The 24808-nt window shown below is 38.8% G+C and overlaps 1 protein-coding gene across 2 annotated transcripts; it reads left to right on the top strand.

The window, feature by feature from the left end:
• The first annotated feature begins 1156 nt into the window (after window positions 1-1156).
• On the top strand, window positions 1157-24564 carry BMS1 (BMS1 ribosome biogenesis factor). 2 transcript variants are annotated; one of them, XM_049809826.1, is made up of 22 exons: window positions 1157-1405; window positions 1801-1991; window positions 4026-4105; window positions 5628-5816; window positions 6206-6348; window positions 7638-7759; window positions 8368-8564; window positions 9290-9426; window positions 9988-10823; window positions 11755-11856; window positions 13029-13186; window positions 13727-13808; window positions 14777-14853; window positions 15883-16065; window positions 17804-17992; window positions 18619-18799; window positions 19323-19381; window positions 20412-20534; window positions 21632-21779; window positions 22704-22879; window positions 23182-23343; window positions 24058-24564. In XM_049809826.1, exons 1-22 carry the CDS (start codon window positions 1230-1232, stop codon window positions 24292-24294), a joined length of 3948 nt encoding a protein of 1315 aa, XP_049665783.1. In that variant the 5' UTR covers window positions 1157-1229; the 3' UTR covers window positions 24295-24564. The 2 variants fall into 2 exon arrangements, with proteins under 2 accessions (XP_049665783.1, XP_049665784.1); XM_049809827.1 differs by lacking the exon at window positions 17804-17992.
• The last annotated feature ends 244 nt before the right edge of the window (window positions 24565-24808 follow it).

The raw sequence follows: 24808 nt of genomic DNA, 5'->3' as shown, positions 1-24808 counted from the left end.
TGCCTTAAGGCGTAGGCACAGATGAACAACTGCTCGGTTCTCACCTGGAGCACCTCGACTCCTGCATGCCTAGTCACCTCCTTAAAGGGGTGGCGGACTTGGTATCTGCGAGAAGCCCCCACCCAAGTACATTTCGCCCCAGTCCACAGCGCTGGAAAGCCCTTCACAGGTTTTTACCCTCTGACTTGCTTGCCCTCCCATAGTCCTCGGTAGAGACCGCTTTTTTTTAAAAGCGATCTTTCCCCCGTTGATTTCTGGGGCCACAGCAGCCTGTTCGTGTGGGGACAGCCCCAGCGGCTGCGCGGCAGCAGGCGGGAACCCCCGAGGGGCCGCCAGCGACCGAACGCCGCCTCAGCCCCCGGTGCTGCGGGGCCAGCACCGCCGCAGTGCTGCCGCCGCCGACCTTCGCAGCACTTGCGGGAAAGGTATTTACTCACAAGGCAGGCGCAGTCACGGGCCGGGTCCCGGGCTGCCGGCCCGGCCTCGGCGCGTCGAACCCGGCGGAGGGGACGGCCGGCCCCGGCCCCGGGCCCCGGGCCCCGGCTCCGGCCCCGACGGGCTGCCGCCGTGTGTGCCGGCGATAGGGCTCCGCCGCGGCCGCTTCTCCCGGAACTCCGGGCGCAGCCGCTGTTTCCGGGGGGTCGCTACAGCGGCACGGCCGGTGCGGGCCCACGCGGACCCGGGCGGCGCGGCGGGACAGGACAGGACAGGTAGGTGGTCGCGGCGGCGGGAGGACCCTCTCCCCCTACCCCTCCTCAGGGCCGCGGGGCCGGCCCGCGGCGCGCCGGCAGCTCCTTGCCGCGGTGGCGTTGGAAGCCGGCTTTGCCCGGAGTGAAGTAGCGTGTCCGGCCCGGCGCGGCCCGGCCGGCCGCTGCGTGTGAGGGGCCCGCGGCGCCGCGGGGGCGGCTGCCGGCCGGCCCGCCCGGAGACCCGCGTCCCACCGGGCCGGGCCCCGCGGCCGTGGCGGCGGTAGCGCGGTGGCCGTCGCGCAGGGCCTGGGGGCTGCCGGCAGCACCGCCGTACCCTGGGCGGGCTTCGGCGCCCTCGTGTGCCTCCGGGCGGGGCGAGACTCGGCTGTTCTGGCCCAGGCGGTCGAGCAATGTTTGCGCCGGGCTGCTGTTCTCTCTCAGGAACGCTGCGTGCCTACGCGCTAACTGCCTTTTCTTCCAGTGCCGGCTGTGCGCTGTATCTACGTCGTATTGACTGTAAACAATTGCTGAAAGAGTAAGATGGAGGAAAAAGAGAAGAAGAAGCACCGCGCGAAGCATAGCGGGCCCAAGGCAGAGAAGAAAAGGAAACGTTATCTCAGTGACCTAGGAATAGGAGACGAGGAGAATGCGCGGAAGAGAAACCCCAAAGCCTTTACGGTCCAGTCCGCCGTGCGGATGGCCAGGACTTTCCATAGGTAAGAAATGGGAATCGGTTATAGGGCGTGCGAGGTTGGCTGGATGGATAGGTGTTGGCTGCGGTTTCTTTGTTACTCTGCATAGAAATATACGTACTGTAATTTTCACTGGTGTGCTCGCGTAGCTTTCATCATTCAGCAGCTCGTGTTGTGGCTTATCCGCGTGTCAGGAGTGCGATGCTTTCTGCATCTGCGTTATGTGGTACAGTTGTGTTAGTCTTAGTTGAAGAAAAGTGTATAGCTCCTTAGACTTGGTGGGAGTTCCACACACATGTTAGTATCTGGGCCCTTGGCGAGCCTTTGTGTCCAAGCTTTTGCAAATGCTGAAGACTTTCAAGGAATAAATGTTACTGGTTTTTAAGTTCTTGTATTTATTTATTTCAAATGTCTCTTAGAACTCAGGACTTGAAGACTAAAAAACACCACATTCCTGTGGTTGACCGTACTCCGTTGGAGCCGCCTCCTGTGGTGGTGGTTGTAGTCGGCCCTCCCAAGGTTGGGAAGAGCACCTTAGTAAAGTGTCTCATTAAGAACTTCACAAGGCAAAAACTGGTTGAAATCCGGGGTCCTGTTACAATTGTCTCAGGTGAGAACAAAGATATGAGAAATGGAAATGCTTATTTTACACTCCTCATTTGTCTTGCTTTTAGAGCCAGGACGTGTTCATGTTCTCATAATTTTTGGCCACTTTGAAGAAATCATTTGGATGTGTTATCAGGCATACTTATTAACAGTGAAAGAATAGTGGCATTTAGGCTTCTGGGGGAATTGTTCCTCTAGACCTGTTTTCCACCCTACTGGGATCCCAGTTCTGGGTGTTTTGGTGGTTTGTGGTTGGTTGGTTGGTTTTTTTCCCCTTTCTGGCTTTTTTTCCCAGTTTCTTCTATACCCCCCAGTCTTCTCCCAAGTTTTCCTTTTCCACTGGGTTCTGTTTTCCCTTTTGAACTGTTTTCCTCTGGCTTCATCCTAACCTCTGCATGCATTTCCCAATCTTTCAGGTTGCCTGTCTATAATCCCGTCTTTGTCCCCCTTTCTTTCTTAAGCAAAGAATTAGTTTGCCTAGCCATTTCCAGTTATGTTTCTCCACTTCACCACCTGGTCAGTTCCTTTTTCCTTTTTGTTAAGCTTTTAGTCCCAGTTTTCACTTAATCTGTTCCCTTCATACTTTTCCCTGAATATTATTGGGGGGATCGTTATGGTGAAGGGGGAGTACAGCCCACAGCAGCTCAAGGAACCAATTTGTAAGGGAGATCTTGCCTGGACGCAGGCAACTGTATGTTTGGTGCAGTTAGACTCTTCAGAGACTTTAATAAAATCTCCTTTTTTTGCGAGGAATAATTGACAAATACGGGTGTCGTGGTTTAACCCCAGCCAGCAACTAAGCACCACGCAGCCGCTTGCTCACTCGCCCCCATCCAGTGGGATGGGGGAGAAAATCGGGAAAAGAAGTAAAACTCATGGGTTGAGATAAGAACGGTTTAATAGAACAGAAAAGAAGAAACTAATAGTGATAACACTAATAAAATGACAACAGCAGTAATAAAAGGATTGGAATGTACAAATGATGCGTGGTGCAATTGCTCACCACCCACCGACTGACACCCAGCTAGTCCCCAAGCGGCGATTCCCCGCCCCCAGTTCCTATACTGGATGGGATGTCCCATGGTATGGAATACACCGTTGGCCAGTTTGGGTCAGCTGCCCTGGCTGTGTCCTGTGCCAACTTCTTGTGCCCCTCCAGATTTCTTGCTGGCTGGGCATGAGAAGCTGAAAAATCCTTTACTTTAGTCTAAACATTACTTAGCAACAACTGAAAACATCAGTGTTGTCAACATTCTTCAGATACTGAACTCAAACCGTGGCACTGTACCAGCTACTAGGAAGACAGTTAACTCTATCCCAGCTGAAACCAGGACAATGGAAAAGTAGAAATGGCAAGGAAAATTCATGTGTTAAATTGGGTTTCCTGATTGGTCTACTGGGACACAAAGGTTGAATTTTGCAACTGATAACCTGAAGAAAAAGAACATGATACCTGTTGTCTATAGTTGTTTAAAGTTTTTTATTCCTGTTGTCTAAAGTTCAGTTAGCTAACTCAAGTTAATCAAGCCAAGTTAACACTGGGTACTTTTTTTTGGATGCATGTTAAGAAATTTTTTGATATGTAAGTCTAGCCTTTTTTTTTAAAGGCTAGAATGGAGTGTATTTTTCCTAATAATGTCAAAAGAACAAAAATATATGGTAAAATAAAATGTATAGTATTAACTCTGGAGCACTAAAGAGAAAAGAAGCGGAGACTTTTTTTTTTCCAAAGTGAATTCCCCCCCCCTTGTTTTGCTATTAGCAATTAGCATTTGTGTTGGAAAAGACTGAACAACTCTTTTGAAAACGTGTACTCAACCTGATAATTTTAAACCAAAAAGTTAAAATTTAGTGGAATTATGAACATTTGAAAACAGGTACTTCTACAATGGTGCAAGTTGGACAATCTGTATGTTAGACAAGAATTTGAGTCCCAGATACTCTTTAGGAACTTCAGGAATGTGACCTGAAAAGAAAACAGTGGACTAATAAGCTTGCTCCCTCTGTTTCAGTTTTTGATTCTTAATTCTGTTTTCAGGTAAAAAACGCAGGCTGACTATTATTGAATGTGGATGTGACATTAACACAATGATTGACCTGGCTAAAGTTGCTGATTTGGTAAGTTAACAGCAGCATGTGGTTTCTACTATAATTTATATTGAAAATACTACTTTCGACTGGACCGCGCCAATGTCTGATTTCTCTACCCATTGCTATCAAAGGCAATACTGTCTTTGGTTTCAGAGAGAACAGGACTAAGCTCAATAGTAGACCTAATATTCTGGAACAGCCCCTAGGACTTTCCCTATCCCGGAGGTGGTGGGGAATAAAGTCTGTGTATGTGGTGATGGGGAAGATGTGGAAGAAGGGAAATGCAACTGAACTTCATTGCTACTGCAACTGGTAAACTTAGTGCAAGATCTAATAACCAGCCAAGGTGGTAAAGTAACTTTTCATTAAGGGATTTGGTCAAAAATCTGAAAATGGTTTTTAGTCAAGAAGTTTTCAACTAATGTATGAAGTAGAAATATGTATTAGTTTACTAGTTGGTTTTATTCGATGCACTCTCATGTCTCTGTCTTTGAAGACAGCTGTGTGGTAATACGATTGATTTCAGTGGAGTGTGGTTACCGTTGTAATTTACTTGTAACTTTTGGTTCAGCGGATTACGTCAACTGATCTTGGGGACCTAATGCATGATCCATTTGTCTATTTGGAATTTACTTTACATGTGGATTTGGAGTGTATTATAGCTGATTAGGGTTTGGGATCCTTATCTAAATATTAAGTATCTAAATGCATGTGTGCACTAGTCCAGATATTGTTCTACTTGCATGTTTTCTACTTGAAGGGAGATGTATTAAAAAATACAAAATTTTTTTGTTAGTAGATGTGACAGATGTTTGAGACTTTGCATGCACATGGTGATGCTGAGAATCTATTTGGTTTTATTATTAGGAGGCTGAGTTTACATAATCGCTTGCAGATCTCTGTCATCAGTTCCCATGTGTTTTAAGTTCTACATTGCTGAGGCCCTAATACAACTTTGCTTCTGTTTTTCTGTGACTGTTGGGTGCTGTTTTCCCATGTCAGTGTGTTTCAGTGACGTGCAACAGTAATTGCAATGTGTGAATTAAGTTTGTCTCATTTTTCCAAAAGATGTGGCCTTAGAGGCATTAGTGCATCCAAGATACAGATATAAAAATATTATTATTATTATTATTTTCAGACATTCCTGCAAATATTGAAAGATACTCCATTTTGAATATTTTAAATTTTCCAAGTAAACACCTCTTCAGAACTTATTATGATACTGTATGTTACTGCATTCATAGAGCAGCCTTATTATTCTATAGTTTTCTTGAACACAGCGAGCAAATCAAATCTATATAAAGGAGATTTGACTGACTGGAAGAAGAGATTTGATTTCATAAGCCACACTAATTTCTAAAGCAGCTAAGATCCATACTTTAATTAAAAAGCCAAAGTTGATTTTCAGGTTATATGAAAATAAAGAACAAAACTTTTTGCAAGACTTTGGTTCCCAAGAAGTTTATGAGTTTAAAGGTGTGGTCTTCGAAATTGGGTCATGTGGGCACTGTGGTATTGTTATAGTGAAATGCTGATGTTGTGTTTTCAGGTTCTAATGCTTATTGATGCCAGCTTTGGATTTGAGATGGAAACATTTGAATTCCTGAACATTTGTCAGGTACATGGCTTTCCCAAAATTATGGGAGTTCTTACCCACCTGGATACATTCAAGAACAACAAACAATTAAAGAAGACCAAAAAGAAGTTAAAGCACAGATTCTGGACTGAAGTGTATCCGGTATGACATTCAACATTCATTTTTCCATGTATTTTGCATTATGGAAACTAAATTAAAAATGGGGCAATACTTCTGTGTTCTATTATGTTCTCACATCTTCTAAATAATACTATAAATGGGCAAATTATGAAATCTTTCTTCTATTTGCTAAACTACTTGTGTAATTATTCTCTGTCCCAGTGTGACTATGTGACTCGCTACTAAATGTCATACTAGTAAAAAGGGGGCAATTTTCATGTTGAAGTAAACTAGTTAGTATGATCTTTTGGAAGTGGTTGTAACCTGCAATTTCTGATTATGATTTACAAATCAGAATTGCATTACCTTTTTTTAGTTTTGTAGATATTAAATAGATGTTTAATGTTTTTATGTCTTTTTAATGTCTTTAGGGTGCTAAGCTCTTTTATCTGTCTGGGATGGTTCATGGAGAATATCAAAAGCAGGAAGTTCACAATTTGGGGCGTTTTATCTCAGTTATGAAATTCCGACCTCTTACTTGGCAAACATCTCATCCGTATGTTCTCGCAGACAGGTGTGTGCTTTTCTCTCTGTTCTTCATTCTCAGCGTAGATAGCACCTTGCTGTTTAAAAAAGACTGTAATATTAGAGCCAGTCAGCTCTATGTGTGAGTGGGTATTTAGTGTTATCTAGATGGCTTTAGGGAAATGAAACCATACTTTTCAGGTTTGTGCCAATAACTTTCAGTTATTGGCATTCAGTTTTCACTTGCATGGGATCCTGTAGTTAGGCCTTTGATATATTGTAAATACTTTTGAAACACAGGAAAAAAAAAGATTAAAATAATCCTTCTTGTTGATTATTACATTGAATTTCTATGAAAGAGAAACAGCATTCCAGCAATTTAACAACAGCTGGAACATCCCTCTGCTCCATCTTCATGTATAGCATTTGATTTACAGTCTCTTTGAAACTTGAGTGTAATCTTGATGGTGGCTGTGGCTGCCTGAGAAATTGCCTCACCTTTCATATTTTATTGTCAGAATGCTTACAGTTACGATTGAACTCCCACAAGAATTCAAGGTGCCTAGAACAAGTCTCTCTCAAAGTTCTAATTGTTCAGAAAAAATTGTCGGAGAAGTACATAAGCATCATGCTAAGTCCTGCAAAATACAGAAAGCAATGAGAGGGAAAATGAGAAGAAAACCGCTCCATAGTCTTTCAGTAACATTGTTTTAGGTTGCTATAACTGTACAGTTAATTTGGTTGTGGGGTCACTTTTAAGCTGATCTGCAGGCAGAACGTGTATCCTGTCCTCTTCCTTGGCTGTGTGTTTGTTTTGCCTCCCTTGTGCAGTGTAGAAAGGAGCTCTGGAAGGAGTTCCTCCCTCATGCCTGAAAACAGCCATTCTTTCCCTCTCCTCTTTCCTGTGGTAGTCTTTGTGTTGCTCACTGCCATTAATAGGGAAAAGAACGTGGTGTGTGGCTGCAGGGAATGTGGCTTTCAGCTGTTCTCCCTCTAATGGCAAAATTGATTTGCAGAGGGTTGTGTGTGGGAAGCGTATAAGCAGTAATTGTGCTAAGAAAGCAGTACATGTGTACTGAAATGTCAGTAAGTCTTCTGGAAATATATTGTTGAACGTGATTATACAAGTCTTAAAATACAATTTTAAAATATTTTTGAAAGCTTTTTTTTCCATGGATTTTTTTTTTTCTTATGATCATTCTATTTTAATTATTAGAGTCTGCAGAGCGTGCAGTGGCGGCAGTGATGCTGCAATTCTTTTTTTTTTTAAATTACCTTTTTTCAAAAGTTACTATCCAGGACTGCTGGATATTCTAACTTTTTTTGAATGTTGGATAGAATGGAAGAGTTGACAAACCCAGAAGATGTTCGAATCAATCCCAAATGTGACAGGAAGATATCACTTTATGGATACTTGAGAGGAGCACACCTGAAAAACAAAAGTCAAATTCATATGCCAGGTAGTTTATCGGGTTCTTAAAACTGTTTTTATACTGGTCTGTGAATAACAACATAGCTATTGCTGTTTTTATTGTGAAATGATTTGTATCTTTAAACTGTACATTGTAAACTAGATTTTTCACCTTTCTGAATCCATGTTATGCTTTTGGAAATTAATTTTCATAATACATGTTTTTGTAAAAATAAATCCTTGTAAATAGTTTTGCTTTTAATTGTGCAGTTTTGTAAATTGTTAGGTAAAATTTCTCTGCTCATTGAATAAATGTAATATTTTAAGTGAATGATTTAAAAGCTTAAATTGGGAAATATTTTAATAATAAACTTACAGACCTACTCAGAAAAGCGAGTTTCTAGTTTTCTCATTTAAAAACAAGCAAACAACCCCAAAGCTTTGTAGTATTCTGGTGAACTTAAGAATACTTCTCTAAGTTCAGTGGTAAGGCACAAGAATTGGATGTTCGATACAGAGCTCGCTGTTGATGAAGTGCTGAATGCTAGAGTGTCTTGGGTGTTTTGGGTTTTTTTAAATCTCTTCATGGTGAATTGTACAGATTTCAGAATCAAAGCTTTGTGAAAACCTTGTTACTTCCTTTGTCTGTCACCCCAGGTGTAGGAGACTTTACTGTGAGTGATGTGAGTTTCCTACCAGATCCCTGTGCTCTACCTGAACAGCAGAAGAAGCGTTCTTTAAATGAGAAAGAGAAGCTAGTCTATGCCCCCCTTTCAGGAGTTGGGGGCATTGTATATGATAAAGATGCTGTTTATATTGACCTTGGTGGAAGCCATGCTCATGAAAAAGAAGAGGTAAGGGAATGCTGTTGGTGACTTGAATTCTCTTGGAAAATGTAGTTTTTATCCTTAGAGCCAAAATAAGTGTTTAAAAATAAGCTTCTTCAAAATAATCAATCCTTATACATTTGTAGTGGGTAACTTTTTTTTCCTCTGGTGATTTCAGAGGAGGGATATTTTTATTACCTCTGTGTAAAATATTGTGCAAAACATTTGGAGGATCAGTTAATAATAAGTACCTAAAGTTTAGTTTCATTAACTTTCCAAGCATTGTATTAAGATTTATAAAAACTCCTGGTACTGGGATATTATCACTCTTATTTTGCAGGGCAGGGTCTTTGTGGGAGAACACTTACGGGATTTGACTGGTCAAAGGGAGGGGTGGAAAACATTTGCATACAAACATTGAATCCAGCTCTTTTCCCCTGTATTGTGCTACATGTTAAATATGTTTGGATCTACGATAATGTGTGCTTGCTGATATTTACTGTAGTGGTTGTATACTGTGAAGGAGGCCCTCTTTAATTTTTCTTGGTTTAATATTGTATGCATTCTTCAAATGTGGAGAGGGGAAGGGAGACCTTGCTATTCTGAGAAAATGTTTTATTTAAAATGCTTTGGAATTTTTTCTTGCATATGCATATTTCTACTATTCTAGGCAGATTAATGACTCTGTTAGCTGTTCACTAGACATTTGTTTATTCATTTTAACTGAAAAGTAAAAAATCTTGGCTTTCCAGGAGGAAGTGAGACCAAATCATGAACTAGTTCAGAGCCTCATCTCCACACATTCAGCCATTGATGTGAAGATGGCGTCAAGCAAGGTCTCTCTCTTCATGGACTCTAGACCCTTGGGTTCAGAAGATGTAGGACAACAGTAAGTTTTGAATGCTGAGCAGTGTTTGAGCATGAATGAATGAATCTCTGATTTCAGGCTCTAATTCAGGAATAATTCTCAACAGAGCACCATTAGTTGAATGGCTTATTGCCTAATTCTTCCTTTTCTGAGACTACTCATATACCACATGTATTTTGAGATAGGAATAAGTGATATTAGAAAAGTTTTGCAAGCAGTATAGCCCTGCCTTCCAGGAATTCCTTGCTGTTACAGCTGTAAGTAACATACCTCTGTTTTTCGTCATAGTTTTGGAGAATGGCAGTTATAATCTTCAGTAGAATTCATTGTATAACCTATTTTCACTCTGTGGAAAATTAAGAAATTTCTTGGAATTATTTATGGCTATAACATAGGGTATATTATTGAATTAAGACATGTTCTGTACTTGAAGAACTCCGTTGCCTTTTTAACGTTCTCCATAACCTTGGTCTGTTTTTAAAATAAAATAATTTTTAAATATTGACATGAAGCTTCATTGTTTCATTAAAATTTCCTTGTACTTTATCATCTTACCCCAAAATGTGATCTTTGGGAAACCAGGTTTGTGATGCCAAGAGAAGAGAGACGGATTGATTTGATGACTGGAAGAGTACGTCGGAAGGCATTATTTGAAGAAGAGGAGAAAGAAAATGATGATGCAGGAAGTGATGAGGAAGATGATGAAGAAGAAGAAGCAGCGGCAATGTCTGAGGATGGAAGTGATGGCGATGATGAAGATGATGCTGAGGAAGAAAGTGACAGAGAGCTGTTACGGGAAGAGATGGCTGTTAGGAGAGCCAAACGTCTGAAAACAGAGGTGGGTAAAGAAGAAGCTGTGAATGAACTGCCAGCATTTGCAGACAGTGATGACGATCTTGAGTTGAGTTCTGAAGGAGAAGGAAAAACTGCCCCTGAAGAGAACGAGATGGAGCAAGATGATGATGATGATGATGATGATGAGAATGAGGATGATCAAAGGACTCATGAAAATGAAAGCTCAGATAGTGAATTTGAGGCTGCAAGCAAAAGAGTAGCTGAACCTAAGCAGTATGAAATAAATAGTGAAGATACAGAAATGAGATCACAAATCTCAGATCACGGTCTGAAAAGAAAAGCAGTGCTCACTACAGATTCCGGAAACTGCACAGCAGAAGAGGCATCAGAATCTGAGGCTGAAAACTCTTCCCTTGATGAGAGCGATGATGAAGAAGGATCACATGATGAATCAGAAGCTGAAGAGTCAAATAGGAAGGGATGTCAGCACACTCCAAAGAAAGCTGATAGTATTAGACAGACTAAACTTAAAGCTCTAGAAGCTGTGGATGATGATGTGGAGAATCTACTGAGAGAAGAAGAGGAGTATGAAGAAAAAACAGATTTTTCTGCTGACACGACAGGTAAATGATATATGTTAAAAATTTTTACTGTCCATTTTTAATTGGGTTCATTGTTAAAGGATATAGTACTTAGTAATATTATATAATTTTACCCCTCCAATATATATATAGTTGTTAAGTGGCAGACTTCAAGTTGGGAAACCAGGCATTATCTGCTATTAAGACTTTGATTTGCAATGTAGTTATACAGGTCTTGGGTTTCCTTCCTCTGAAATAGAGGCGATTCATTTTGTAAACTTCATTGATTCTGCATACATTTCTCTAATTTTACGGCTATGTGTGTAAAACAAATTATGATGCTCTATTACATTTAGAAAGAATAAAACATTCTTGGGGGAACATTACTAAAATGTATTAACTACTTAGTGAGCACTGGAACAGGTTGCCCAGAGAAGCTGTGGAATCTCCATCCTTGGAGATTTTCAAAAGCTGTCTGAACATGCTGCTGGGCAACCTGCTATAGGTGACCGTGCTTGAGCAGTGGGGCTGGACAAGATGACCTCCAGAAGTCCCTTCCAACCTCAACCATTCTGTGAGTCTGTGAAGAAGACATGTATCATCATGAAAATAATCAAATCTGTTACTATTGCTAATAATAATCTCTTAAAATTTTGTCCTAAAATTAAGACTCATCAGAAAAAAACCAAAACAGTGATATAACTTGTTAGCCGCAATTTATGTTTCTGTGTATATATGGAGTATAATTATAGTTACGGAGTATGGTTATAGTATATTGGTTTAGTGGGCATGGTTGACAGTTGGACTTGATGGTCTTAAAGGTCTTCTCCAACCTAAATGATTCTATGAAAAGAAGAAACTGTGGGTTGTGTCTACGCTTCTTAAGCCTTTTGTCATGGTTGTATTTAAATTTTGTAGCTCCTTATTCCTATTCTTTCTTGAAGGTAGAATGCAGGTTTTTTTCCCTTTTCAGGTGCACTTAAGTGGAAAGAGGACCTTAAACAGAAGGCAGCTCAGGCCTTTCTAAGACAGCAGCGTTCAACTCCCAATCTTCGTAAACTTGTATATGGAACAGGTACAAATCTGTTGGGAAACTTTACTGTCTTAATATATGGTAGCTTTTTAGCTGTTACCAAGTTTGCAAGTCTGAATCCTTGAGCACTGTGTTTTGGTGGGAGGCTTGAGGAGAGATAATTGACTTTTTTTAGTTGCTGGTACTAATTTTCACTAATAATAAAGACAATTTTGACTTTTTCAATGAAAAGCATTTTGAGCTCATTTTCCAGACTACTAGGTTGTTACTCCTGTTTTCTTGTACAACTATTTCCCTCCAGACATTGCAAGTTTGGTCATTTATATAATTATCTGGTAGGTATTGGGCAAATCCATTATGGTAATTGATGTGTTTCGTAAAGGGATGTCGTTTTTTGGCTGTTTTCAGGAATATCTGTCTCACAGTGACTGAGAATGGAATATTCTCTTAGGTGTGACTTAGTATTATCATGGCTGTAATAAGGGTGTTTGTCAAGAAGAAAAAGCTACCTGGCTTAAAAGGAAAAGTGCTATTTATGTAACTTGTCCTTCTTAGTTAACAACTTTTCCAGGAGTTGTCTGAGCGTATACACCTCATCATGCAGAACATCTGTAGAACACAATGAGAATTTGGCTTTTGTAAACCTTCCACGGTGCAGGAGCAGGAAGATTTGCTGACAGATTCTCAAGTCTGGTATTGATTTGAGATTAGCTTGACTTACAGATTAGCTTAATGTCATTTCTATTCACAGATTGTTTTGGTATTGTTTCTACTTATGATATTGAGTGAACATCCTGTGTTTACTTATTGGGTATTATTTTTTCAGATTATTCCAGTTATGCAAATAGAACCAGATTTCAGGTTGTTAAAATAAATTTGCGCTGTGTGGAATTTGTGAAATGAATTGCATCTTTCCATATGGAACCAACTGTACAACTGAAGTTCACTATGATCACAGTGTTTAGTATCTCTGTGGTTGTTGCTTACCTTATTTTGTCCATGTGAGGGTATTAATTTAACTCTTACACTGGATCAGTATACTTTTTTCTTCAGTCTTTTATCTTTAAAACTATTTTTAGTTTTTAGTTTGGATCTTTTTTTTTTCCCCTCAAACTACTGCAGGTGTTGTGAAACATGAGGCAGAAGAGAGGTTATTAATGAATGTAATCCATGTACTGTGGGGTAAATAATTGCAGCTTGTACATTTCATTTAGCTGTCGAGGATGAGGACCATGAGAATGAGGATGCCGGTGATGAACTTGGGGGTTTGTTTCGTGTCAGCCGTCCTGACAAAGCATCCAAACAGACCGCTAATGCTCTTGACTGCTCCAAATTTCTGATAGAAAAGCCGCAAGATTGGGATTTAGAAGAGGTAAAACCATTGGATAATTGTTTCTGCATATCCTATACTGGTTATATGCTGGCTATGTCTCATAAAGTACCACTGAGTTGTCATTGAAACAGACCTATGGGAGCTACAGCCAGTAGCTAGAGTATCTTCTGCTACTTGCTGTTGTTAGAAGTATTTACTAGCTAACAGATTCCAAGGTCTGTTCTTACAGGGATGGAAAGTTAGAATAAGTCAATTTAATGCTTGGCACCCTTGACTATTTGGTGGATCACAGTTTGCTATTTATTTACTGAAAAGTAAAAAGCAGAGCAATCCTGAGTGAAAATATGATCTGGGTAGAGACCTTTAGTGTAAAGACCTTTGAGCAAGAGTTGAGTTGGTTTCACATTCCTGCTTTTGCTGAGGCATTGTATACTTTCGGTGATGATGGCTTGATGTGGAGCTGTGCGTGAGAACGTCAGATGATCCCTGAGGTGATGGAGGAGTGGGGAATATATTAGGGACTGTTTCTGTTGATGACAAGATGTAACTGTACAAGGCAATGACACTATTATTTTGCAGGTTATGAGCAGTATTCGAGACTGCTTTGTTACTGGAAAGTGGGAAGATGATAAAGATGCAGCAAAGCTGTTGGAGGAAGATGGTATGTGTAAGACTTCTAAAAATGATTAATGCATACAAGATTTTTAAGAGAAGTACAGTTTTGGAGTTACAAATGTAGAATGTTTTGCATTAGTGATATACTTGCAATTTTTTTCAAATTATTACGTAAAGTATTATACAGATACTGATATAATAAAACATTGCTGTAAAACTCTCTACAAACAGTAGGCAAGTAGCACATTCTGGAATTTTATTTTCTGAAAAATAGGGTATATAATTTTAATTAGGAATTGGAGTCCTTAGTCATCACATGGCCATGCCAACTTATGAGTTATGTATCCAAGTTTAGCTATTCATCCTCTATGTATGGTTTATTCTTTTGGATACTCTTGGTAGAAATAAGCAGAAATTTGTCTTTAATAAACTGGTCATTCATATTTGGCTGAGAAGTGATATCTATCTTCAGATGTTTTGGAGGTGTTGTTTCTGGTTTTTTAATTAGGAAATATTCAGAAAATTTGAATAATATACCTGTACCTTATATGCAAAATTATTGTGGTTTGACAGGCTTCTATAAGCATTTGGTTTTAACTTAAAATTTGTCTACTATATTTAATTTTTTATTAAGTTTATTTTTTTAAATTAAAGATAGGAGCTTGATTGCTTGGCTGGTGTCTTGTGTCATTAGAGTGCTAACAAATGTGCTGTGTGGTCCTTTGGAATGATCTAAACTTTATTTACATCTTTGAAATCACTAAGTTAAAGGTATTGAAAGGAAAAAGGAGGAGTCACTGGAGTTCAGCTGAAACTATAGAGAGGGCAGAACAGACTTACAAAACTGTTGATGGGAAGAAAAAAATATTTGGACTGCAGCTAATCTACAAAGCAGTACTGAGAAATACACGATACTGAAAATATGAGAAATTGTATGGAACAATACAACAGTGGTTAATTGCAGTGTAACAGAGTGGTTAACTTGTCAGATATCTTGGGTGCTTATTGTTGCAGAAGAACTGTATGGAGATTTTGAAGATCTTGAAACCGGTATTGTGCACAAAGGAAAGCGTGCTGCTGAAGGAGATGAGGTCTGACCTGTATTTTTATGTTCTTTAGCAACATATATGTATATAAGTTCCTGATCAAGTGATAGGCGTCCTATGTAATAAATTTAGTTTTCATAAATCAATAGGAAAGAAATCAATGGGAACAAGGAAGAAAAGGTGTATGTATTACAGACTTTGGAACCTATAAATACCTAGAATGGCATGTTCTTATCAAACCGAGTTGTTTAAAGTTAATTATGTAGGAGAAATCACCTCACTTATTTAACAGTAGGTGTCAGGCTTAATCAAGAGCTGGAGGATCTGGAGGTATGGGAGAAGTATTTTAAAACCAAATGTGATCATAACTGTTTGTACTATGTCATTTTATCTGATGCAGAAGATTATAGAGCTCTGTTTAAATACAGCAAATTGTGGAAGCTGACACAGTTTCCTAGTCATTCCTCATATCTGCATAAAAGAGGCTGGTGGAAGCGATTTTATGCTGTGGCTTGGATATCTTCCAAGAACAGAGATGTAGTTGTCTGTGACAATACAGATTGAAAAATCAATTTTTTTTCGGAATGAGCAACTTGGTGGCTTTGCATTTCATTATAAAATTGAGGGCAGTGGCATCATTTTGGCAGTTTTCAAATGGTCTGTGAACAGACTTCCTCCACTCTGGCCTCTAAAGAGTGCTGCCTTCCAGCATAGTATTACTCGGTGCTATCAACAATTACTTTTTTTCCTCTTTTATTATGTGTGCTTCTTTTAGCTGTAGAATAACAGATAGGTCAGTTCTAGGGTCTGTTCCCTGACAATAAAGTAAATGTTAAGTCAAGAAGTTTTCTCAGTGAAAAGGGATATGATGAGATCATGAAATGTTTTGGCCATTGCTGAAGTTACTTCTTCTTGTATGAATAACTTACTAATTTCTGTCTAAGATTGAAATATTTTCAAAGTCTCATTTGCATTATGACAAAATACAACTTAATAATATATAGTAAACTGTTAATCAGAATGGGTTGTTTTCAGTGAAACGTTTTACATGTTTGATAATTTACTGTTGATTAGTCTGGAAGTGAAGAAGAGGAGGAAGATGGAAAAATGTCCAAACCAGAACCTGAGGAAGAAGAAAAAAAGAAGGAGCGCATGGACAAGAAACGGAAACTGAAAGAAATGTTTGATGCAGAGTATGATGAAGGGGATGCCACGTACTTTGATGATCTTAAAGAAGAAATGCATAAACAGGCACAGGTACAAGCTGTTAACTTGGCAATTTATCTGGCTCTACATCTTCAAAAATATCCCACAGCGTTTGCCCGAAGTTTTTTACCTGGAGACATGCATGACATTCAGGAGCTACTTCAGAAAATACACAGAAAGAAATACATGCTTGTGTTTTGTTGTTGTTGGGTTTTGTTGTTTGTTTTTTTTTTTTTATGGTTGAAATTTTTTATTCCATTAGCTGGAAAGAAAAACAAGCCAAACAACTGAAAGCTTAACTTAAATTGACTTAAGTAGTTAACCATATTCTAAATCATGGAACAAGTCAGGATGTGTCATCTAAACTTCATCTACTTACAAGTTTTTAACAGTTATCCATTTGTCCCTTAGTGGTAGAATGAGCATGACAGGTCTGAAAAAAACCCAACCAACAAACCAAAACGTGAGAGAGAGGGTTCCCCTCCAGGTGGGGGCAGGGTGGGGGGTGGGCAGGGAAGGCATCCTTTTATGTGTAGGAAAGTGAAAAACCTTCTCATACTAATTTGTGTCAAATATTTTTCTGGTGTTATTTTTAGTGTGATTTTTGCAATGTTCATGGATAAGTAAGTTCTGTGTGGCAGTCTTTTTCATCAAACTGTCAAGTTATTTTGAGGAAAAAATAATTGAGGACCATTGCTCTGTAGATGTGGTAGGAGTCTTCAGGGTAACTATATCTAGAATTGGAGGTGTTGATTTTGCTCCAGGCCTTGTTTTTTTAGATAAAATCTTGTAAGCTTAAAAGTAGCTTCTTTCTTTGGCTGACTTGGAAGAGCATTGCCTTACATTGCTAATAACTTCACTGTCTTCTCTTCTGACAAAATCTTGCCCTGAATAGTCATTAAATTAATCGTTACCTTCTTGCATTAGCCTCTGTCATAAGTGATCATAAGAGCTCTGCTATGCTGATGTACTTACTAAGAGCACTTAAAGTGGAAAGGACATTCCAGTAAAAGAAGAGAAGACAATTTACAACTGTTTCACTTTAGGTCTGTTACAGAAATATATATTAGCAATACTCCTAATGCAGAATGGAAGGGCAAGGATCTCAGCCTGGGGATGTGTAAAAGCTTCTACAAAAATACACTTGGACCAGAAGATTTGTGCCATATCTCAATACCCTGACAAATTAAATTAATAATTAGTTTGCTTAAACATGGTGTCTTATAGGTAGCTGAACATCAGGAGCTAGAACAGGAGGGTGAGTCTTCTGTTATTCCCAAGGATATTTTTAAATATTTACACAATATCTGCATTCATATGGTACAGAAGAGCTTTAAAAGACCCTTTTGAAGATACACAGTGAGAGGATGCACAGAAATATTTTTAAGCTGCTGAGTAAGATAGGAGCCGTCATAAAGGGGCACCTTAAAGATCAGGACATTAACTTTAGAAGGTACTTGGGCTCCTAAATCAAAAACGTACTTTTGACAGTTGTATCTTTAAAATCCGAAGTCACTTGTATGAAAGGTATATCAGAAGTCATTCAGTCATTTGCTTCTCTTGGGTACTGTCTTTCAAGTAGACTAACAGGCCCACTTGGGATTTCAAATTGGAAGGAATTCACGGTGGCAGAGATCTTGCTCTGAATAAAAAGTCACAAAACCTGTCAGATCTTCTGCAAAAGATTATATAAATGTTAGCATGTTTTAAATAGAACTGGCACCTCATGAACAAGTTGTTAATGCTTGAATTTTGTAAAACACATGGTGACTTCCTCTTTGTTACATAGCTTAATCGAGCAGAATTTGAAGATCAAGATGATGAGACCAGAGTGCAATATGAGGGCTTCCGGCCTGGGATGTATGTTCGAATAGAGATTGAGAATGTCCCATGTGAATTTGTCTTGAATTTTGACCCTCATTATCCTATTATCCTGGGTGGTTTAGGCAACAGTGAAGGAAATGTCGGATATGTACAGGTACGTAGCCAAAGCTGTGAGTGCACTTTATATTGGTACAGGTATGCTTCAGAGTGTCTGGAGTTACTATTTATTTTCTGTCTACTAAAGATACTGTAAACACAGAGAGAAACCTTTGTCTTTTGTCTCTTGAATAAGGGATTTGCTTTTGACACAATTAACTCTACAGTAGCAGACACTGGATTTTTACAGGCTTAATTGGATAACTGGAAGAAGAAGTTACTGTTGTTGAATGTTCATCTGCAGACATGTCTCGGGACTAAGGTCTGATTGTGATTGCTAAATTGCAAACCTAAATTGCACTCTGAGGTTCATGGTCAATGGACGAGTGGCTATAGAGAAGTTACTAGCATATATATATATATATATATAAAAAAAGTATTTTTTAATACAATATTTTCTTGTATGCATACGAACAGGACTTCAAACTGAGTGAAATACTGATTAGCTTTATCTTTCCGGTCAACCTAGTGTTAATGAGAATGTTTGAAGATATAAAGCTTACTGAATAAAACATTCTAGCGTAGATGGAAGTTGCTTTCAATCATTCCTGAAAATTAAGGCTTGAATTTCAGAATTCATGTTATTATCCTGTAATAGCATTGTTCATCTTTTCTTCTAATTAGTTGCGCCTGAAGAAGCACCGATGGTATAAGAAGATACTTAAGACACGTGATCCTTTAATCCTCTCATTAGGGTGGAGGCGATTTCAGACTATCCCCATGTTCTACATTGAAGATCACAATGGGCGTCATAGGCTTCTGAAGTACACGCCACAACATATGCATTGTGGAGCAACTTTTTGGGGTGAGGGTGTTCTGGAGTTAGTGTCCTGTATCACTTAATCATTATAAAATTCTCAAGCTTTACAGGATGTATCAGGAAATACCGTCAGTAGCTTTTGGAATGAGAAGTCTTTAAAAAGTTGTGTTCTCCGTGGAATATAAAATAACACCAAGTAGTATGGGAAAATAGGCAATTGCCTATTATTTGTGATTTATTTGGCTTTTAATGAAATTCTAAGCGTTCTGCTAGGTTGGATCACATCAAAGAGGAACCTGATTTGTTGGCTGTGTGCAGAGACACACTTGCACACATTATGGGCTCAGCCCTGCAAACGCTTCTGTACATGAGTAACTTCTTGTTAACCATTCCTTTAACTTCTGTGGGGCTATATATGCGAGTAATGGGTTGAATGCTTTAAACTTTTCATTGGTTTTATTCATTGAGAATATTTGGCATGTATTTCTAAGCTTTCTCTCTTTAAATAGAGGCTAGATGTTTCCTAGTAAAACTTTTCATAATTTTTTAAAATTTAATTTCCTTGCAGGGCCTATCACTCCTCAGGGGACAGGATTTTTGGCAGTTCAGTCTGTCAGTGGCATAACAGTAAGTTATTGCAAAATGTTGATTACTGCTTTCTATGGGTCTTTGGATAAAATATAGATTTGGGGAAGGTTTACATATGGTAAAGCAGTGATGTAGGATCTGAGAAAGTAGTGGACTCAAGCTTTTGAAAGGTGTCTTGTGATGAGATAGGAAACTGGATGGAGGGTTGGTTTTGGGGGGTTTTGGGATTGTTGTCTTTTTTGTGAAGTTTGGTTTTTTTCAATTTTCATCTGCTAGCTACACTGAAAGTGGCAAATACTGCTTTATTATTTTCTGTGGAAGGATTTATACCTACTTGTTTTTCAGGTACTAAGTATTTAGATAACTTTTAAAACCTTTTTGCAGGATGAGATACTGATGTTCCTGTTAAAAGTTTGCTCTTAGTGTGATTTCTCCTCATCTTGTTAGAATATTTATAGGTATCTGAATTAATTTAAATAGTGCTAAAGCAGTATTTATCAAATATGATCTTTGTTGCATATGCATTACCCAAAGGTAGTTTTATGTTTACATACAACGTATTTACGAAAGCTTTGCATGGCATTGTAATGAGCACGATAGTGATCAGAGTGGTGATTATTATCTCCTTCCTAAAATACTCCTTGTTTAAGTCCTATTGCACAATCATCTTTTTATATGTATTAAAAGGCTATTTTCATTGTGTGTCCCTAGCATAATATAGTGACTTACAGCAGTGCACAAAGCACTTTTCCTTAGAGACTTTCTGTCTGAGTAAGATTCTGTTTCATAAAGAGAACACAGGTAGGTAACAAGGACTCTTAGATTGCTTCCAAGGTAATTAGAATGGCAGTTCTGAAAATCTCATTAGTGAGTGGTAGGAATGTTATGTCAGCAGCACCTCAACTAGTCTGTACAAAGTCAATTTGCATTTGTCATGCTGCTGTACTCCTGTAAAGGTTATAAATTCTGAACTCAAACTCTAAAAAAGAGTGAAATTTTATCAGTGAAATGGTTTCTTCACTGATTGTTAAATATACATTCAGTAGTGTCTTTCATCTGTCTGTTTCAGCCTGATTTCCGGATTGCTGCAACAGGAGTTGTGCTTGATTTAGATAAATCGATAACTATTGTAAAGAAATTAAAGCTAACCGGTTTTCCATTCAAAATTTTTAAGAACACTTCTTTTATTAAGGTAGGTATGTATACTGTAAAACGACATGTAACCAATGTTAGGAAGGAATGCAGCCTGGGACTCCATCTGTCTTTCACAAGGCAGAAGTTCCCTGTAGTTGTTGCATACTGTTCTGGATCTCAGTAGCTGCTTGGTTTTTTTTGAGCTCTCTTCAGTTTGGTCTCTAAAGGTACTGATCATTAGCCAATAAATAAGAATTCGTGTTAACCAGAGAAAAATTCTGGAACAGTCTGCTGGCTCACGTTCAGTGTGTGGGTTTTGGGTTTTGTGGGTTTTTTTGTTTGTTTTGTTTTGTTTTTGTTTGTTTGTTTTTGTCCCGTCCCCTTCCTTCATTGAACCCACTGATTAGTTTCCCACAGTGGCAGACACCTCTGGAGACTGTGAACCTGTCCCTGGTGTCATTCAGGCGGTTTGATCCCACTGAATTTCAGTTCCGGGTTCAAAGATGACTTCTAGCAGTGCTTAGGACTTCACAATTACAGTTACAAAAGTGTTTGTGGCAGAAGTGTTGCAGAAATGAATTTTCATTGATCTTCCAGTTGTCCTTAGTTCAGCTTCTAGGCTCAGGAAGAGCTTGGGTTATTCTGCATTTGGGGCAGTAAGCAACTAAAAGCATTGATCCCAACAGTGAGGTAGTCAAGTATTTGCACTAATAAGCCTACACAGAATTTTTCCTGACTTCCTTGTGACTTACGAAAGAAGCACAAACCTTGAAGAGCTATATTGTAGTCGTCTTGGAGCTAGCAACTTAAGGCAGCTTACTTGCTTTTAAGATATGCTGTGTTCCAGCAAATGACTTTAAAAGAGAACTGGACAGATTCTCTTAAATATGTTCTGTTTTAGAATTGTAAATGTATATATTTAATGCTAAGAAGTCTTGCCTGTGGTATATGACATTAGATTACTTTTAGTAGCTTACCTTAAAGTCAGCTCAGTAGGTTTATGGTATGATCAGCACTCTTAGTATAAAGACAATCTTATGTTCTTCCTATTTCTTTATATGATATGCTTGTGGGAATTACTTATGTTTTTGTGGCCTACATAGGTCACAGAGAGACTTAGAATCTTGAGTGATGGTGGGTAATTCACACTTTCAGGGAATGTTTAACTCTCAGTTGGAAGTGGCTAAATTTGAAGGTGCAGCAATTCGTACTGTGAGTGGTATCCGAGGACAGATCAAAAAGGCCCTCCGAACTCCAGTAGGTGCTTTCAGAGCAACATTTGAAGACAAGTTGCTGATGAGTGGTAAGTTGCACTTTCCATGTAAGTTGTTGCACAACTTTCATCCTGCTTCACAGATTGAAAAGCTGTGTTTCAAAATCTCTGGAATCTGATAATTGAGATGTGAATTCAAAGAGCATGAACTATCTGGTGTGATCCAGAATGAAATTTAAAAATACTTCTTATGTTGGATATCTTTGTTATACTCAGAAGTCGTATAGTATGCAGATGAAAAGGTTTGTCTTGGAGATGTATTTCTCAGAGTGTTCAAAAGTGTTTTACACAGCATGGTATGCTTTTCGTCTTGAACATGAAGATGAATTGTATTTAGTGGTGTAAGTGCTAGAAGGACGTTTTTCTGAGAAATCCGAAGAGTGGCATTGTAACTTTAGTTAACTTTTTTCCCTAACCTTTTGGGCAAATTATGCAGAGGGTAGGGGTAAGTGATCTCCTATGTTTACTGAGTGTCACTGTGATGTTGAGAACATGAGTTTGTGCTTATTTGGGTTTATATGACCTCTTTTCTTGAACCCATTGAAATTATGGATAGTGCAGAATAAAAGCAAGTTAGTTACTTTATAGAAATAGGCAGAGGAAAAGCAAGTTGTTTTTGTCAGTAATAGTAGAGGCACACATACATATATGAACTCTTGCAAGTTCTTTAGTTGAATATGAATAATGAATAGGGTGGTATTCTCAGCTGACTGCTCTTCAGGAATATGTACTATTTATGACTTTATGGAGTTTTGCAAAATCTAAGTGTACAAATAGTTACATTGCTTTTGCCTAACGTTGAAGAGACTTGGTATGTATACCAAACGTGGTCTAGATGCTAGAACATGTGGTCTAGATGCTAGTTATCTATTTTATTCAGGCAATCCTTGCTTAGAAAATGGATATGATGAACTGTGGTGTTACAGAGCCAAGTAACGTTTCCTTTTCTTTCAGATATTGTCTTTGTGAGGACTTGGTATCCTGTTTCTATCCCAACATTTTATAACCCCGTAACATCCTTGCTGAAACCAGCAGGTGAGAAAGATAGTTGGAGTGGAATGAAGACAACAGGCCAGCTGAGGCATGAGCGAGGCATCAAACTGAAACAAAACAAAGATTCTCTCTATAAGGTATATTTGATAGATTGTTGTGTTTGGTTTTTGTTCGTTTTTTTTTTTTAAACCAGTGATCACAGTCAAATTTGCTCTCTGTCTCAGACCTGTGCAAACTGAGAGCAGTAAAATTGGGGTGAACAGATTCATGGTTCAGTGCAAGGACATCACAGAATGTTTTCGGGGGTTCTTTTTTGAGGGGGTGGGGGTTTGGGGTTTTTTTCTGGTTTGTGGTGGTTTGGGGTTTTTCCCCTGAAAGATGGAAAACAAAAGCTTTTTAAGATCATGAATCTTGTCTGTTCTATATCCATTTTTTTTAGCCTATTGTGAGGGAGAAAAGGCATTTCAATAAGCTCCACATTCCTAAAGCACTGCAGAAGGCACTGCCTTTTAAGAACAAGCCTAAGAATCTTGAGAAGAAAGGCAAGACTCCAAAAGACCAGTGGAGACCAGCTGTTATCAGGGAGCCTCATGAAAAGAAGGTAATTATCACTTATTCTCAAATGAGGACTCCTGAAGAGTAAGCGTATTGCTTAGACCATTTCTGACTGTTGTTTCAGCGCTTGAATTTACTGCTAGTGCCGAAGACCTGTATGCTTCTAGTGAAAAATTATCACCTGCAATTTGTTTTGTGCCTGTTCTGCACGCAGTATGTGCATGGAACTGTTGCTGAGTGGATGGTGTTGGTTTTTTTAAACTACTGGGTCACCTGAAGCCTAAATATAACTTTTGTCCTTGTCACAGCACTTGCAAGATAATTCAGTTGGGTGTACTGCTCTCACATTATGAGTGACTTAAATTGGCAGCTGTGGTCTTTTATTTGACTTGTCATTGCTATGCATTATTAACACAGACAGGACTTGAAGCAAATACTCTGCTTCAGAAATTAAGAATTACAGAGTGCTTGCAAAGGCAAGACTATCCAAACTGCAGTTTAAGTGTTCTGTAGTAGCAATTAAGCATAGCCTTTTAAATAGTATCTAACAAAAATCAGAGTTCAAAAAAATTAAACCTTTGATTAACTTCCTAACAAGATAAATAATGAAACCATTTTAGAAATTGATTAACAGGTGCAGAAATAATTAGGAACTTGCCTTAATCTCTAATGCATTATATGGCTTTCTGCTGAGGATAAAGTGTTTCTTGTTCACCAAAACCACATTGTTTGTATATTGATTCTCTATTTTCTGTTTTAGATATCAGCCCTACTCAGTGCTTTAAGTACAGTGAATAATTACAAGATAAAGAAAGCCAAAATAAAACATCGGGAACAGCTTAAAGAATATCTCAAAGTTAAGCAGAAGGAGGATGAACAGAAATTCAAGAGGCAAAAGGAGGCTAAGAAAAAAATCTATCGCATACTGGGGCAAAGGGAGAAAAAGAGGCAGAAGTCAAGCTTGAAAGGATCTAGCAAGGGAGAGAAGAGTACGTAAAATTTCATCAGATTTCAGGCCAAATGAGGAAATAGGGTAGCTGTGCAATTTTCTGTTGAAGAAACAAAAAGGCCTTGGACTACACTAGATGCGCTTTCAAGAGAAGAAAAAAATACAAATATGACCTTATGCTCTTGAATACATTTGGTGATGTATATAAATAAGATGTAGAAGTATGGATTGTGGTTTTTCTACATGATGACTCTGGAGGACTTTGTATTTCAGTATATTTCTATCCATACTACACATTCTATCTAGCCAATAAACTATTTTAATGTCAATTACAGAATATTGTTTGTTTGTAAGTGTTTTGTCTTGGTACTAGTGGACTTTGGTGGGAGAAAGAACTCCTTTGGATGTCTCTGAATGTGTTCATGTTTTGGCAGTACTTTGAGCCATTGCCTAAATTTTGTCCTTGGCAAATCTTCCATTAAAAAGTGTGAAGATCAGCTCTTACTGGGCAGGAGGTTTGGATTCTCTAGCTTTGATGTGCTGGCAGATGCCACCAGAGTAG

This window comes from Accipiter gentilis, chromosome 9 (assembly GCF_929443795.1).
Source record: "Accipiter gentilis chromosome 9, bAccGen1.1, whole genome shotgun sequence".
Taxonomy (NCBI): domain Eukaryota; kingdom Metazoa; phylum Chordata; class Aves; order Accipitriformes; family Accipitridae; genus Astur; species Astur gentilis.
The sequence above is the reverse complement of the archived record's forward strand: the minus strand, read 5'-3'. Positions and strand labels throughout refer to the sequence as shown.